The sequence below is a fragment of the Stegastes partitus genome, unplaced genomic scaffold (genome assembly GCF_000690725.1).
Source record: "Stegastes partitus isolate 25-593 unplaced genomic scaffold, Stegastes_partitus-1.0.2 Scaffold607, whole genome shotgun sequence".
NCBI classification, from domain to species: Eukaryota; Metazoa; Chordata; class Actinopteri; family Pomacentridae; genus Stegastes; species Stegastes partitus.
This window is the reverse complement of record NW_007578338.1, coordinates 58287-75524: the sequence shown is the minus strand read 5'-3', so window position 1 is coordinate 75524 and position 17238 is coordinate 58287. Positions and strand designations below refer to the sequence as shown.

Sequence of the window (17238 nt, the reverse complement as noted above, 5' to 3'; positions counted from 1 at the left end):
TTCTATTCAAAGACAGATTTATGTTTATTTGCTAACTATGATTCTTTAGATCGACTGATGTGCTAATACTTCTCCGAGTAGCATTTTAAATAGCCTCAGTCTCTCTGTGGTTCAATTATATGCAGTGTGTCAGTCTAGCTATGTAGCTTTCACATTTGATGATGTGCTGTCAGCTTTAATTAGTTAACTTGGAACATTGGCTGCATGTCAACTGAAATGTGCTGCCTTTTCCTCTTGTTTTTGCTCGACAGATCTTGTTTTGTACTGTGAAGCCTTTCTGACTACATATAGGACTTTTATAACCCCAGAGGACCTCATTAAGAAGCTACACTACAGATATCCTTTTCAAATCACTAAACATGTCACTCTGCGCTTAATCACTTTTTTGTTGGCAGCAGGCTGTTTTTCCCACTTTAATCCTTATTTACCAAGGAAAAGCTTGTTTATCTTGTTTGCTCTGATTCAGGGTCTTTTAGTTTAAAGCGCTCAAAGATCGAGACCTCCAGTTGAACTGTAATCCTCGATTGACGGATACTGACGTCTAAATTAACAGTGAATGTATTGTGATTGTGTTCTTTGTCTGTTGTCACTTCGGTAGAGAGTGTGTCATGAACTCTGACCTTGAGGATTGAGCAGAGGAAGTGGGAGCAAGGAAGACAGTGGACCTGGCATATGCTGACTAACTATGCCAACGAGTTAAATGTCAACAATCTTTCTTTAAACTCTTCTTTCACACAAATGATTCAATGATTCGATTGTAATCTGAGTTTAGTTTTGACTTAACAAGAAATGTAAACATGCTACCCTGAGCTGTAGGAAATTGTGATAGGCAGCGCTTTGTCGTTTTCTGACATTTTGAAGAGCAAACAGTTAATAAACTTATGAGAATATCATCATGAGCAGAAGAACTGGTAATGCTGCGATAGTGAGTTGCAGCCCTGTTGTTTTTACTGTGTGAATTAATGAGCCACACAGTAGCGACAGTGATAACTATGCAATGATGGATACTGTTTATACAAGGCAATGAGGCTGAGACAGAAGGAAAGTGCTTTAAAAACCACAGGGTTGTATTATACATGCATGCCATAACAAATTAGAACATTTGTAGTACTGCAAGAGATCATCAGAGGAAGGATGCACAATATTTTGAAGGAGCAAAATATCACCTGTTTTGTCTCTATCCCAGCTGACTTAGGGTGAAGGCAGGGGACACCCTGGACAGGTCACTAGTCTATCACAGGGCTACACTTAGAGACAGACAACCAAGCACACTCACATTCACACCTACGGACAATTTAGAATCACCAATTAACCTCAGCATGTTTTTGGACCTTGTTGGAGGAAGCCAAAGAACACAGAGAGAGAACCCACGCTGCACGGGGAGAACATGCAAACTCCACGCAGAAAGATCCTGGGTGTCCTCACTGGGACACGAACCGCCGACCTTCCTGCTGTGAGGCAAAGGTGCGCCACCTTGCAGCCCCTATGTATATCATAAAAAGGGAAAAGTAAATGTTGAATTTCTGTGATAATTTTACAAACCTTTTCAAAAGCTGAAAAAACCTGAAATCAATCAAGTGAAAAGACTCTAAATGCAATAGATATTTATTTACATTTTTAATTTGTTTCCTCCTATTTCCTCGGTGTAAACACATCTTGCAGTTCATCCCAGTTCAGCTGAAAATCTGAATTTTCATTACATGACTGTTAGTTGTAGCTCACTCACTAATAAGGTCACGGTTGTGTCAAGGAGCTTAAAATCTTTAGTTTTTTACATGTTTTTTTAGAGCAAACAAGACATTTGAGGCAAAAAAAATAGCAAGACATTTAAGATAAAGTACATTTGATGAAATATCGCAAATCAGTGGTTCAGCAACCGTCAGAAAGTTGAAAATCTGATGATACTTTCTGTTTTTGCAGTTTCTGGTTCTGATAAATGATGTGATTTGGGCGATTTTTTGTTTGTTTTTTATTATTTAAAAACTTTGTGTTTCAAACCTAACAACAGGTTTTTGGATTGAGGTTTAAGTATCATGTCTGAGCACAAGGACGTTACTGAAGGCCGTCACGATGTCAGATTTTCACCACAGGGTTATTGTGGTGAAAATAATTTGCAAAACGATATTATTACAATGTCTATAGAAAATAAAAAAAACATATGCTGTTGTGGAAAATGAATTACTTTCAAAATACAAGTGCCGGGAGATCTATCATGGCACCACTCATTTCACATTTAGATTTCATTGTTCTTAACCACGAAGCACATATACCACGTTCTGCCACAGTCCGGACACCGTCAAGAAGAGAGTCAGCAAGAACACGTTCTTCGTGCTGGTCCGTGTGGTCGATGAGCTGTGGTGAGTAGGACTTGATATTCTGGCTGTGAATCGCTTACACACACCAGCTCCTTGTAAGAAAGATCACACAGTTTGTTCGCACCGTTTCAGTGTCTGAGATGGTTTTGTTTGTGAGTGTCTTACATAAATGCCAGAGGAACAAGGCCTTAAAGTCATCCAAAATGAGATCTGACAAGCTCCCCAGCTGACAATATATTTATAGCAGTTTATATTACATTGAATATATATGTCCCTTTCTGATCAAGCTCTAGAATTTTAAATAGTTTCTATGACTTAGCATTTACAGATCTCCTCTACATCAGAAACCCACTGAAGTACTTTCTTCTTTCCTCTCTTTTGTTCGTGACATCCCAAAATTCACCGTTTAATAACGTCTTCTCTTCTTCTTGTGTCCTCCAGCCTGGTTGAGTTGACGGAGGACATCCTGAAACAGCTCATGGACCTGGTGTTCACGCTGGTGTGTAACGGCGAGCTCAGCCTCGCCCGCGTGCTCCGCAAGAACATCCTGGACAAGGTGGAGCAAAAGAAGCTGCTGCGCTACACTAACTCCCTCAAGCCCCTCGCCGCCCGAGGGGTCTCTGCAAGGTACTGTGGGGGTCAGGAGGTGTCTAAGACTAGTATGAGATGGGCTTGGATAGTGAACTGTTAAGCTGTTCTTACGGCTCCGTACCCTTCAGGATAACAGACAGTGATTGGTTTTATTGCCTTGCAGACTTGCAATCAGAAACCACAAGATTGCACTCATAGAATTTAAAATGATGTAATTATTTCCAGATGATGCAAATGGCTGCCCTGAAAAATGTTTGGGGAATAAAGCTTGGTGTTCTGTTTTAATGTTGGATTCCATGGAAACCACTTAATCAAACAGCTATTTTGCTTTCATCGGGGTGGGTTCTGAGATTGTTTCCTCTCCTCTTACATACACTCAACTGATCAGTCTTGTAAATCAGTTCTTATTTCGTAATCTACCAGAGAGAGAGTACAGCTCAAACATGAATGTCCCCATTTGATGCACAGTTTCAGATTACAAGCGAATTTGAAGCTATGTCTTTGTGTTGTTTCTTTTTTCTGACCTGCAATAACAGGCAATATAGAGTAGTAAAAAATACTAATACAGTGGGCGCACATTCAAGTCATATAATATAAAGCTAGTAATCTTCAGATTTCCACCGAAAAGGCAATGAAATGTAAATGATGCTACATGTCATGACCTTCTTGTTCAAGTTGTGTATAGAGTGTAGAACCTAAATGCAGCCACAGAAACAGTTCACGTAAATGAAACCAAACATGATCAGGATCAGAGACATTCAGGACAGACAGTTTGAAATGGTTGGTAGGCAGATCAGTAACAGGCAGAAGGTCAAAAACACAAGAACAGGTGGCTGGAAACAAATGGCAAATGGCAGCATCAGTATTCTGGCAGTGGACAGGTGGAGACGAGCCAGTAGACAAGGTGCTTTTCATTACGCTAGCTTGTCTCCTTGCTTCCTCTCATCTAAGCTTCTCAGGATACACCAGCGTTTCCTCGCTCTAAGGACCTCTTGAAGCATAATGTTTCCTCGTCTCTTCAAAATACATTAAATTTGAAAATCCTTTACGGAGGTGGAGGAAAGAGGGCGAGAGGAAGCATAAGGTGGCGTAACAAAAAGCACGCCCAGTATAGTGGAACAGGTGTGAAGGAGGGCAGGGAAGCTCAGATGAGAGGGAACGGAGCAAAGTCCGGGGACATCTGGTGGACAGAGTGAGAATGGCAGCAACTGGAAGGCTTCATGGGAATGCAGGGTTTGGATAAGTGGGAATGTGGCTAAAGAGAGTGATAGAGGAGCAGAATGAGCAAAAATAGCTGTTACTAAATATATAATATGTACACCTAGTGGACACAGAAAGTTACAAATGACCATAAATAGAAAACAGTAGATTAAATCTGCAGTCTAAAAGCTGAATCTGAAGACATCGCCTAATAGCTTGTGTGTTTTAACAGGCCTGGAACTCTTCATGACTTCCGCAGTCATGAGATCGCTGATCAGCTAACTCTTCTCGATGCTGAACTTTTCTATAAAATTGAGGTACGTCGTTTTCTTTGTGTCAATCCTCTCAATACCTGTCAACGGATTTTGTCCTTTGAACGTTATCTCGTCAGTCTTCTCCAACTTTTTCTAAACCGTTCTGCTCTGGTTTTCCTTTAGATTCCTGAGGTTCTGCTTTGGGCCAAGGAGCAGAATGAGGAGAAGAGTCCGAACCTGACTCAGTTCACAGAGCACTTTAACAACATGAGCTATTGGTGAGACAAAAACCACAGTCTTGATCCGATGCCGTAACGCTCAAATCAGCGCCTCCTTCTCTTCCACTGATGTTAAAATGCTGACACCCTGCTGTTTGTTTCTGTTTCTGCTGCAGGGTCCGCTCTTTGATAATTCAGCAGGAGAAAGCCCAAGACAGAGAGAAGCTGCTTCTCAAGTTCATTAAGATAATGAAGGTTGGTTACCACACTTTAAAAGATATAAACTCATGTATTTTTTTTATAGCATTTGACTTTGATGTATTTTTTTTATTGCAGCACTTAAGAAAGTTGAATAATTTCAACTCCTACTTGGCAATACTGTCCGCCCTGGACTCGGCCCCCATCAGGAGATTGGAGTGGCAGAAACAGACCTCAGAGGTGAGAGGATTGTTAGGTTGGGATGAGATTTTATTTTTTTTAAACAGATGTCTCATCCAAAGCTGGTGCAGCGATCAACGTTTCTAAATCTACTCTCCTCTCATTGATTATCGATAAGTATCATACATTTTCTCTCACTTCTCCTTCATTCTGGTTCTCAGGGACTGGAGGAGTATTGCACGCTGATCGACAGCTCCTCCTCCTTCAGAGCATACAGAGCTGCTCTGGCTGAAGTGGAGCCGCCGTGCATCCCGTACTTGTGAGTGATGTTCAGACTCATGTGGGTCACCTGGCGCTCGGTCACAACTTGACTCATTCATTTATTTCCTCCTACTCCTCTCCGCAGGGGTCTCATCCTCCAGGACCTGACCTTTGTCCACCTGGGGAACCCCGACCTCATCGACGGGAAGGTCAATTTCTCCAAACGCTGGCAGCAGTTCAACATTCTGGACAGCATGCGCCGCTTCCAGCAAGTGTAAGTCCACTGGGATGCATTCACGAAAAGAGATATATTAATAGAAGGCTTTCGAAACATCAATCACAGCAATAAATGTCATCGTTTATTTGCCACTGGCAGCAACTATAATGTGTGTCTACTTTGTTTTTGATTAAATTTTAATACCATAAAACATTGCTGTCATCTCCACATGGTTTGTTTGTTTTCTCAATAATGAATTACAGCATTTATCAAACCTCTTTTGATCTCAGGCATTATGAGCTGAAGCGCAACGAAGACATCGTGTCTTTCTTCAACGACTTCAGCGACCACCTGGCGGAGGAGGCCCTGTGGGAACTGTCGCTGAAGATAAAGCCCAGAAACATTGCCAGGCGTAAGACGGACCGCGAGGAGAAGACCTAGGGCCCGTGGGCCTCCGACACTGACCTCCAACTGTGCTTCATGACACTAACTCCACTTTACTACAGACTGAGAGAAAGACGAATGGAAGCTATCCGCTGAAGCTAACGGGAGACTCATTGTGTGGAATCCAGAACAAACTACAGACAACTGAAGCGTCGCCGAGGTTTACAAAGAGCTCCGCTGCTCTGGGAGATTATAATTGGGATGACTTGTGGCTCTGGCGTTTAGACGGGGGAGAGATTCAGTGACTATGGTGAAACGAGAAGAAGCCTGGTGCCAAGGAGGGGGCGAGAAATCACACAGAGCGGACAGGGAGACACTACGGAAACGACCAAAGTCTGCTCCCTGGGCTCTCTGTTTTAGAGTGGAGCTGTTGCGTGTGCGTGAGATTGAGCTGAATGGTCCATAACTCTCCCAAGCCGCTCCTTCCCTCTTCCTTATGTATGTGCCATTTGTTGGTCATCTTCTGCAGCCCTCTCCCCGAGTTCCCCTCGAACAGCAGAACCTCGAGAGCAACCTGCCGAGAACTGTGAAGTCAACGCGCAGGCTGCGGGCCCGAGAATCTGCTGTGGACGTGAGGGGATCTGAACTTGAAGAGAAGATGGCCATTATAGACTGGAACCTACGAGTTTGTTTTGAAACATTTTGTGTAAGAATCATGTATGGTTATGATATGTATTATATACAGTGCTCCTTTTGTTCTTAAAAAGGATGTTTATGCTTATGAGAAGAGCTTAGCTTCTCCCAAGTGCCATACATATGTGCACTAAAAAAAGCAAAGCAAAAACACAAAAAGATAAAATACTAAAGATGCTGTGATCTATGTATGTCATACTGAATCATTGAGTGCCGTGTTCCAGTGTAGAGAACCATCAGGCAATCACAATCATGTCCCAGTCATGTCGGTGTGTGAAAGAGTGTTTGCGTGCGACTGAAGTCCTCAGTGACTTGTGTGTTTGTCATTCCAAAATGTGCTGTAGTAAATCATTCGATTCCTTTTTGGGATAATGGTCAGAACCAACACATCACACTGTGCTCTCAGACTCCAATAAAACAAACAGCTCTGTTTCTATACACGCTGTGTTGGTCAGGAGTTTCATTTACTTTGTCAAAATTCAAACGACGCTTAAAAACTTCAGAAAAGAATTTCCATTTATTGTTGTACAGAAACAGAGTGGAAAGTGAACATAAAAAAAAATACAATAAGGCAAAGATTCAGCATTAAATAATGAAAATGAAGCACTTGGTATCACATACCACTGAAATACATCTGGCCGTGACTTATTTTAAACAGCAACAGGGAAAGCAAAACAACTACATAGTTTTATATTAATATAATTTAAATATATTAATCTCAAAGCAACAAAGCATGAGTCGGTTTAAGTAAGGTGCAAAAGCATGACTGAAATGAAGCATTTAAATAACATTTCCTGCCATCAACGAGATAATTTCAGTAACGGGTCGTGTGACCACAGTTAACATTAAAAAACCAAAAGGTATCATGGAAGACTGTTAGTTGTGAAATAGAAACTTAACATATTGGTTATGCACCAATATTTACAGTAAAAACGATGAAAAGGTTGCAACCGTAGAGTGCTTGAGATCGTGGACAACATTTAAAAAGGCTGCAGAGGGTGAGATGCTTTCTGACCCACTCTGCACAAATCAGTAGCAGCAAATCCAATTCAAAGCTCATATTCACAGTCTGAATAACCCGTCTTCATGCATCCGCGTGGCCTCAGTGAGGCCGACTACTGGGCTCCAGAAGGACCCTCTTTCCTGGAGGGTTAGCGGCGCCGTTCTGCAGGTCGCTCTGCTCAGAAATGGCCCGTTTGAAACCGCGTCCGTGACCGTTAACGGATCCACGCTGCCATTTGCAGATGTCACCGTTGAGAATATCTTGGATGTGCTGAACAATGAGGTTGATGGCCACTGAATAGAGAGAGAACAAGTGAACACTTTAAACATCCCTGAACATGAGTTCTTGGAAGAACATCTGTCTTAGAAAACACTCTTACCCATGTTGTCAACTCCTCTTGGAATGATGACATCAGCATACTTCTTAGTCTGGAGAAAACAAAGTATACCTTATAAATAAAGTCAGGTCTTGCTTGATTATTTCTGCTTTATTAATAAGCACATAACTAGGACTGGCCATCATACTTACAGGCAAACAAAACTCCTCAAAAGCAGGCTTTACAAACGTTGTATACTGACTGAGGATCTGCTCCAGGTCTCTCCCTCTGGTCATGTCTCGCAGAACTACAGAGAAATTAGGTGAAACTGTTGATACACTGTGACGACAGCCAGAATAACGTGTGTGAGGGAGACATCAGTACCTCTGCGAGACAGTCTGACATCTGAATCTGTGTCCACAAACAGCTTCATGTGAAACATGTCGCGCACTTTCTGAGGGTAGAAAACGAGGATCCCCTCAAAGAGGACCACATCTGCTGGGTAAAAGGTGATCCTGTCTTCCAACCTATCAACACACAGACATGTCAGACAAAGATACTGGAAAAGGGTAACAGGGGATTTTTCATCAATGTCTCCTTCCTACCTGGAATGGGTGACAAAGTCGTACGTTGGCACCTCAACCACCCTGCCCTCCACAATGTCCTTCAAGGTTTTGTACATTAACTCGTTGTCGAATGCCTCTGTAAAACATTAAACAGAGACTGTAGAACTTAACTGATGAATTTACTCGAAAACAGAGCCAGTATCACCTTCAAACACAGTAAACTGATGCAGCCTTCATTGAAGTACTGTTTGCAGTCGGTAAGTTGGCGTCAGGTGAGTAAATGTGGTATGAAGTCTTTATTATGTCACACACACAACTTGTTTACATACTCTATGTTATTCAACTTGTTCTTTGTCAACTGCTAACAAAAAATGCAAAATGTCTGCTAAATATGTTTACTTCAAAATTTGTACAAGCTCTAAACATCTGGTAGCTTCGTGCAAAATAGATCCCAGACCCATGGCATACTAAGAATGACATACTAAGCAACTAGGGGTGCAACTAACAATTATTTTCATTATTGATTGATCCGTCAATTATATTTTTCATTTGTCACATAGTTGTTTGGTTAATAAAATGTAAGAAAATGGTCTAAAAATATCAATCAGCATTTCTCAAAGCCCAAGGTGACGTTCTGAAAAGTCTTGTTTTGTCCACAAACAAGTCATATTCAGTCTACTGCCAAAGAGGGGGTCAGAACATTTTTGTTCAAGAAGCTAGGATCAGAATATTTTGACATGTTTTTCTTTAAAAAACACTACTCAAACCAATCAACCAATTGTAGAACGAGTTGGCAAGAATTTCATAGCTGACAACCAATCGAATAATTGTGGCAGCTCTGATCTGTATTGGCTAACAGCAGTCTGTGGTTGTGTGTAGTGTGTTATTTGTTCTCCTTCCTGGAGTATGGTATTTGAAACATGATCAAACCACAACTAAATAACGCCTGAATAATTAATATCAACTTTGTTATACCACAATATTAAACTAATATAGCTGCGTCATTAAACAATACAGGAAGGAAAATGTTGATATTGTTCTAAGTTTCAAACCGCGTCCACCCCCATTAGAGTGACTTTACATAAATGCAGGGAGGTGTGTGTGCTGCTGTAATGACTGTAAATAGTGCAGTCTGCAGCAGGGTCCTACCTGGATGATCAAAGTTGTACTGGCCTTTCAGTGCTTTGGCCTTTTGATCTGGAGTCAGGACTCTGTAGAAGCTGTCCTGGCTTATAATAGCCACCTTCCTCTGGCGGTGGTCCACCTTGTTCTGGCCCAGCAGCTCCATGATCTTGGCGCAAACTGTTGACTGTAGCAGAAAACTTATGTCACTACACTGTAGTTATTATTCATGACCTACAACAACGCTTTGTTAGGTTAAAGAAGAGCAACCATGAGATAACATATAGCTTGTAATAGAGTCCATAATAACAGAGGAGAATAAAGTCTCTGTGTACAGTGAAGTGTAGCATCAGTGACCTTCTGAGTTCACTGTTTATCAGCTGACTGTCAAACAGAACTGACCAGCATGGTACAGCGGCTAGTTAGCAGTAAGAAGCTCTGTGGCGCTAAAACACCACAAAGCGGTGGCGACACACGCAGTAAAAATGAACAAAGCATAAATTCAGTGACTATTGTGATGGTGAAATAATGTAAACATTGTGTAGACATGTGGGCGTGCCAGCTAGGTTGACAGTTTGATGAATGCTAATGTAGCAACAGACTATGCTAAGCTATCCGGGATGCGAACTAACGTTACACGGCTTGAAAATGACCGACCTTGCCGCTGGCCGTGCCTCCACTGACTCCAATCAAGAAAGGACGATGTCGTGGCCTCTCCCCCTCGTCTAGAGCTCCGAGAGCCTCCATCGCAGCCAGTGGAACAAGAAATACCGCAGAAGTAAAGGTAGCTTGGCGGAATGCTAGCTGTGCTATCTATAACAGCAAGTGTGTGGTTCTCGCGAGATCTGACGCTGTCAACTCCGTAAACTGCTCCTCTGGATCAGCTGGAGGGACGCCATGCTGTTTGGCGCTAGTTTGGATCGGCCAGAGGGACACTCCGGTGATTTTAGTTGTTTATGAGATGCTCCCTGTGCAAACCAGTGTATACAATCGTCTTTAAAATTACTTACACATATTATTCAGCTCAACATAATCATGTAAGAAGAAGAGTTTGCATCCTACAGTTATCAATTTATTTAGAATATAGAATAGCAGATGAATTCTCAGTTTACAGCTGAGACGATGGCAGCGCTTGTTGGTCTTCATTGGGAAGAAGAACTGAGATCTGACCATAGACTGTATAAAAGAGTACAGAATACAGTCTATGGATCTGACCAAGTTTAGTGACACTGCTGCAGTTCTTTTAAGCTTACACACTAAAGTACATGAGGAAAGACCAATTGTTTGTTTGTTTGTTTGTTTACAATGTGTATTAAGAATATTGATTTGGGAATAGATATACAATCTTGTTGAATACCTGCACACATGGAATTAATGGGTGGAAAGGACTGTGAAAATATCCCTAAATATGAGACGTACAATGAGTGTTTAATTTAGATAAAGGGAGGGTAAAGGACTATATTGAAACAGAAAAAGTGGGGTGAGGACAGTGAGGGCTCTTATTAGATGCTCTAACCCAGTCTAGTTGTCTTTTGATTTCAACCCTACATTTGTACCATCTTCATTTTATTTCAGAATAAAAAAAATGTGTGACTTCCTCTCGGCAAAGTATGATCATCCCAGTTTCTTTCTATGCTCAGCCCATGTTCCACATTAAGATCATAGTGAGTGCAGGGAAGCTAGACCAGTTGTTGTCAGGCTGTGTGTTTTGGAATTAGTCCTATTTATATGATTTAAAAACTGGAATCATGTGTAAAGGTGTGCCTTTGACATACGTGTTTAAATGATTTTGATTTAATAATAGTTTGGATGACTAGCCCCTTAGGTATCACAGGAGAAGCGATGCAGTTGTGGAGAAGGAGAAAAAGTTAATTCTCATAGTACCATATCTCAAATAATATCAATCAGACCAAATCTGCTGTCATAACTTATTTACCAAAAGCAACTTGTAATAACACAATAAACTGTGTTTGTGTTGTTGCTTAGCGACTTGTTCCCAGGTAGATACAGGGCTTTTTTTCTTCTTACTTTTGGAAACAAAAAATAAGCAAAAAATAAAAATAAACTCACAGGTATGTGTACACTGTAATAAGACCAAAACTTCAGAACATGTTTTAATAATGCTTTTTACACCTCTCTAATTAAAATGCATCTTTTATGCCATCAAAAGCCGAGTACACCTACAGTCTCCTCCTGTTCTCTAGCGAGCTGTGGTTTCTGACTCAGTGAATGTAAACTTCAGGTTTAAATTTGTTATTTCCACCTCACATTTCAAGTAGTTTTCTCCTCCTCCTCCTCCTCCTCCTCCTCCTCCTCCGCAATCTGCATGTTATTATCTTCAAAATCCCCATCACTACAGACAACAACAACAATGACCTTTGAGCAGCAACCTGGATGCTAAAAATAACAAGTTTTGTCAAAGATGTGGATCATGCAGTAATGCAGCCCTGCTTGTTTTTTTTTTCTTCTTCTTCTTCAGTGAATTTGCTATTTTAATGACAGCAGTGCAGTGTTTCACCATAAAAATTACCTCGTCACTGTTTTTCAGGGACACCAAACTCAGAGGGACAACAGTAAATACCTGATATATATATCTATATATATATAGATATATATATGTGTGTGTGTGTGTGTGTGTGTGTGTGTATGTATATATATATTCTATTTCACAATTACAGGCAAATGTAAACTAGACCCTGCTCTACATACTCCTGTACGGTAGGTGTCAGTATTCGCCTCGAAGTTGGTATTGTAGCTGCACAATAAACAAATCGCAGAAGAAGAAGATGCGCTGCTGTGATTGGTTGCTTCGCTGTTAGCCGCAGCTAGCTAGCTGTGTGTGACTGTAAACACATCAAACCAAACATGACACAGTTCGATAACTCCGTCGACCTGGAGTCTTTTATTAAAGGAGTGGAGGAGGAGTCGCAGACTAAATTTATCACGTTTTCTGTGGACCGCAACTACAACGACAAAGGTAAAAAATAAAAATAAACTGAACAAATGAGTGCTAGCTAGACAGCAAAGTCTAAACAAATGAGTGAAAGCTGTAGAGAGACAAGCCGTGGATAAAGTAACGTTGCTGCTGTGGATTAAAGGTCTGGTGTGTAGGATTTAGGGAGGATAAATGAGCAGAAATAGGATATTATAATTGTAATAATTATTGTTAGTCATGATATATTAATTAATATGTAAACACCTGAAAAAAAAGAACTGTTGTGATTTTTGTTTTTTTCACAATAAAGCCTTTATATCTACAGCAGTGTTTAAACAACAAGTATTTCCATTTCTGATTCATTTGTCGATTCTTTTTTTTTTTTTTTTTTTTTTTTTTTACTAATCTGCAAGTTGTTTGGTCTTAAAAATGTCAGGAAATNACTAATCTGCAAGTTGTTTGGTCTTAAAAATGTCAGGAAATGATTTTTTTCCCCAATGCCCAAGATGATGCCAAACGTTTGGTGTGTACACAACCCAAAGATAGTCATTTAGCTGTTTTAGAGGAAAGAACATATTCAATTTTAAGAGGATGGAATCAGAGAATTTAGATTTTTTTTTTCACTTAAAAAAAACAACAAAAAACTTAGGGAGCAGGTCAGTCACGACCTGATGTAAGTTACACATGTACCATTTTGCAGCATTTCTGTGTTGTGTATCATATTTGCTTTATTTATTTATTTATTTTACAAACCTATACAACATGCCACTGGTTACTCCTGGCTTCTGATGGTCTGTTTAGGTTTTTGCAAGCTGTATACACCTGAGTGTTGTCAACAGAGCAGACTACTTAGTATATTAACTTTGTGTGTCTGTACACGGAGCTCGTTGTGTGTCTCTGCAATATACACTCAACAGAGATATGTATGCAGACTGCAAATAGTCCTATTGTCTGACTTACAGAAAAGGATAATCTAATTGTATTGTTATGCTTAGAAAAAGGTTAAACTTAGCCAATTGTGCATAAGAATCTTTGAGATGTTCAACTGGTGGCAACTTTAACTTTAATCCACACCCTTGTCAGGAAAATGATCCGACAGTGTGACCAGAGCACAGACACTCCAAAACTAGAAACTATAAATTGACACATTAAAATGCAGCTTTATTCAAATAACACAATGCCACAGATAACAGGAGAAAGACAAGGATGGACTGTTGGTATGTTTGTTGGTATGTCTGTTAGGGCCACAGCCAGGAACTTGAATGTCCACAACTCCACCACTTGTCTAAGAAATAGTTTCAGACAGCGTGATACGACAGACAATCTGCCACACCATACTCTGGGTGTTCCACAATGTGATTCTGTCCCCAAAATGTCCTCCAACTTTGCCAAGTCCTTCAGGAACAGTTGGATAGTATTCCATAAGCAGCAATGACAACCTCAGTAACTTATGTGTCATAAATATGTGGCTCATCACTGACTTGTTATATGTGATCTATGTTATATGATCTATGACCTCTCTCTCAATCTGCCCATTATTATTTCCAATGTAGTGTGTACTTGGTTGTTTCATGACGTCCATTCTGTTGTAGAAATGCAGCGTGTTGGATCAACAAATACTTATTGCTCTATGTTAAAAAGTGGTGTAACATTAATTACATTTTATACATGCTGCATTTATGATTTTGTTCACTATGTATGTCTGTTTGTTATTTATGCTGCTACAACAGTGCAGCTTCTGATACCCAGCTTTATTAGATTTTGAATGAAGACAGGCTAATATTACTTTTGGTTCATCCAGCGTTCTTCTAGTTCTTCTGTGTCAAGATCAGTTTACATGTATGTCCCCAGACTGTGAGAAGGTGGTTCTCCGGGTTCTCCGGCTTCCTCCCACAGCCCAATGTGAGTGTGCTTGGTTGTGTGTCTCTAAGTGTAGCCCTGTGATAGACTGGTGACCTGTCCAGGGTGTCCCCTGCCTTCACCCTGAGTCAGCTGGGATAGACTTCAGCCCCCCTCCAGCCAGTCCTAGTTACGATTAAGCAGTGTATAGATAATGAGTGGATGGACGTTTCCAGAATGTATTTTCAACATTTTTCACATTTTGAAGTGTCACATTAGCAAAAGTAAATGCAAATATTAAAAAAAAAAGAAAGGAAAAAAAAAGGAACGGCAACAATTTTACCAAAACAGTTCTTATGCTCGCTTTAGTTTGTTTTTAGGTGTTTTTCAAAAGAATTAATGCACGTTGTGGGACATGGAAACACCTTTTCTAAATAATGTCTGACTTAGCTATTTAATGTTTAACTCACATAACTGATCAGTTGTTGCTGGTTGTTACATTGTTTTTGAATCCAGACCGTATAAAACTTGGCCAATACCAGCTGACATGACAGAGAAAATCTAATTTAAATTGTATAATTTTGCAGTCTTAGCGCTCAGTGTAGGTTCTCTTACAGGACTTTGAGGCAAGGGGTCTTTCAACTGGTTGCAATCTGCAAACTCACCAGTAGATGCTACTGAACTCTACACACTGGTCCTTAAATATGCAAATAAATCAGGTAACAGAAATGATACATTTGCTTGCTAAAGGTCAGTTGTGTTCTTTATTATGCAGATTGGCAACCTTTACCTGCAAACCGGGTCTACTGGCAGTGGGCTGGTGGTTCTGGGATGCCAGCCATTGAATTCACCGGGATCCCATTTATGTTTATGGGGTTTAAAAGACTCGTCTGCCATCGAGGCAAAGACCTCGCCGTGGCCCAGAAGCAGAAGTATGCTGAAGAAAAGGCTAAAAAGATGGTGAGTTGATTCTGCGTTCACAAGACATGCACGAAACTTAAACTTAAAGCACTATGGGATATCTACATCTATGTAATTCTGTTTTCAAACATACTTGTGCATTTAGTATTTTCATAGCTGGTACTGATAAAATGGAAACTACACCAGCTTCTTGTAGTATCCATTCATTAGTTCTATGCTTCCTTTACTGTCACATAATTTTCTAATGTCAACCTTCAGTGTGTTGTGCGTGGACAGTCTACCGGTGTTAACTAAGCGTAGCAAAGACTGAACATATAGAAAATCAATGTAGATGAATTAATTACAAACCACTAACAACTCTTCTATTATTTTACAATTTCCCTCACATTCTGCAGATGTTGGAGCAGAGTTTTGGCAGCCAGAGATTTCTTCGGCAAGCCACAAAAAAGGTGGGATGTCCAGCAGCCATATCAATCAGCAAGATTGCAACATTCCCTAAATTCAAGGTCAGTTTATCCAATTTTGATAGGTCCCGCATCATAATCTAGACAGATATTCTTGGTTTTAGCTTGTTTTTTAGATTGAAAAAAAAAAAAGTGCCCCTAATTAGGCTAGGACAGTCCAGAGCAGACAGAAAAGGAAGATGGGGAAGACTGGGTGTGGGATCAAGAGACTACCCAGACTTTTGTACATGATTACTGTTATTATGTCTTTATACATACATGCTAGGTGGATGACAATAAGGAGAGGAGTAGGAAGACGGCCTCCAAGATGCTGAGAACAGCTTTGGAGAGAGATCCAATCGTATGGAAAACATGCTACGCTGTCACACAGCCAAGTGCGCATTCTGGACATTCAGTGGGAGAAATGGCAATAAAAGAATCGTCACACAATAGAAGACTCAAAAGGAAGAACCCACAGACCACAGACTGTGATTTTCCTCCACGCAAACATGCAAGAAAAACAGACCTGAGGAACAAATGTGTCCACCTCACCAAACTAATCCTGGAGAAAATTTCTGTCACTGAGGACCGACACACCCTCGAGGAGCTTTCAGAAAAATTAAGCACCTTGTTGAAAGACCTCACGCCTCCGACCAGCAGTGAGGACGAGATGCCGCTTCATCTGGAAGCACAGAGGGTCAGAGTTTCATCAGTCATTCAGTCACAGAGGTGCATCGGAAGCCCTAAATCCAGGTACGCAGGCAGAGTGGGTGCTCATGCAGAAAGCATGTGGGAGGCCCACACAGTGCCTGGACCTATTTATACAGTTCAGTTCCTGTAATTCAAAGCACTGTGACATCAAATCAAGTTTATTGTCATTTTGCTGTACATACACAGTAGTACAGACAAGATGAGAGAGCGTTTCTTCAGGATCATTTCATTAGTACGTTTTGCGGAATGCACGTCTGGGATAGGCAAGAAACTAAACGTCCACTCTCGCTGTCTCCAGAAGGGGGCGCCGCCATCGACTTCAACACTCACTGGATTTACTTGTTTGTGTGTAACTCCTGTGTGTGCCTATTTTAGATCACTCCTTTTACAAACCTTTACAAACACCAATGGCACTGCCTGTCGTACAGGTTTCAGTTTCAGTGTTTGTTCTGCAACGAGAACGTAAACAGTGAAACCTTAGATGGAACTGCTCTGCTGTGCCTCTGGTATTTATCGTTATTTGCTCGCCACCTGCCCTCCTAGGTTAGGTCATTTTTAAATGTCATTGTTGCATTTTGAGCATTATGCACTTTTTACATGATGAATTTGCTCAAGTACTCCTTCAGAATACACATTTTTCCATAAAGCTTGTCTTGAACACGGTCACATGTTGGGGAAGCTACAAAGCACAGTGGTGGAAGGTAACTTGGTATTTTTATTCAAGTGCAAAACTGAACTACTTGTACTTTGAGTATTTCTAATGTTTGATTCTTTATACTGATACCCCACTACATTTAGCTTTAGTTACTTTTCAAGTTAAGATTTTGACCTACAAAATATATGAAGAACTTATGATGTGTGTCATAATTTG

General features: G+C 40.7%; 3 protein-coding genes across 7 annotated transcripts in view; 2 read left to right on the top strand and 1 right to left on the bottom strand.

The window, feature by feature from the left end:
- rapgef1b (Rap guanine nucleotide exchange factor (GEF) 1b) overlaps positions 1 to 6954 on the top strand; it is a 46520-nt gene extending 39566 nt beyond the window's left edge. For all 5 annotated transcript variants that reach the window (XM_008289334.1, XM_008289332.1, XM_008289333.1 and 2 more), the window contains 10 exons: positions 252 to 336; positions 2265 to 2357; positions 2757 to 2942; positions 4339 to 4423; positions 4544 to 4638; positions 4755 to 4833; positions 4915 to 5016; positions 5178 to 5275; positions 5363 to 5491; positions 5725 to 6954. In XM_008289334.1, the coding sequence (XP_008287556.1) occupies positions 252 to 336; positions 2265 to 2357; positions 2757 to 2942; positions 4339 to 4423; positions 4544 to 4638; positions 4755 to 4833; positions 4915 to 5016; positions 5178 to 5275; positions 5363 to 5491; positions 5725 to 5875 (1103 nt within the window). In that variant the 3' untranslated portion in view covers positions 5876 to 6954. The remainder of the gene's footprint in view (positions 1 to 251; positions 337 to 2264; positions 2358 to 2756; positions 2943 to 4338; positions 4424 to 4543; positions 4639 to 4754; positions 4834 to 4914; positions 5017 to 5177; positions 5276 to 5362; positions 5492 to 5724) is intronic.
- Positions 6955 to 7009: 55 nt separating this feature from the next.
- Positions 7010 to 10363, bottom strand: uck1 (uridine-cytidine kinase 1). Its single transcript, XM_008289336.1, has 7 exons — positions 10176 to 10363; positions 9546 to 9705; positions 8436 to 8532; positions 8215 to 8357; positions 8043 to 8137; positions 7894 to 7942; positions 7010 to 7807 (listed from the first exon to the last, which is right to left on the bottom strand). The coding sequence occupies exons 1-7, from the start codon at positions 10263 to 10265 to the stop codon at positions 7614 to 7616; spliced, it is 828 nt and encodes a 275-aa protein (XP_008287558.1). The 5' UTR covers positions 10266 to 10363; the 3' UTR covers positions 7010 to 7613.
- Positions 10364 to 12349: 1986 nt separating this feature from the next.
- LOC103362832 (uncharacterized) lies at positions 12350 to 16568 on the top strand. The gene is made up of 4 exons (XM_008289329.1): positions 12350 to 12495; positions 15068 to 15252; positions 15609 to 15719; positions 15943 to 16568. The coding sequence occupies exons 1-4, from the start codon at positions 12384 to 12386 to the stop codon at positions 16495 to 16497; spliced, it is 963 nt and encodes a 320-aa protein (XP_008287551.1). The 5' UTR covers positions 12350 to 12383; the 3' UTR covers positions 16498 to 16568.
- Positions 16569 to 17238: the final 670 nt, after the last annotated feature.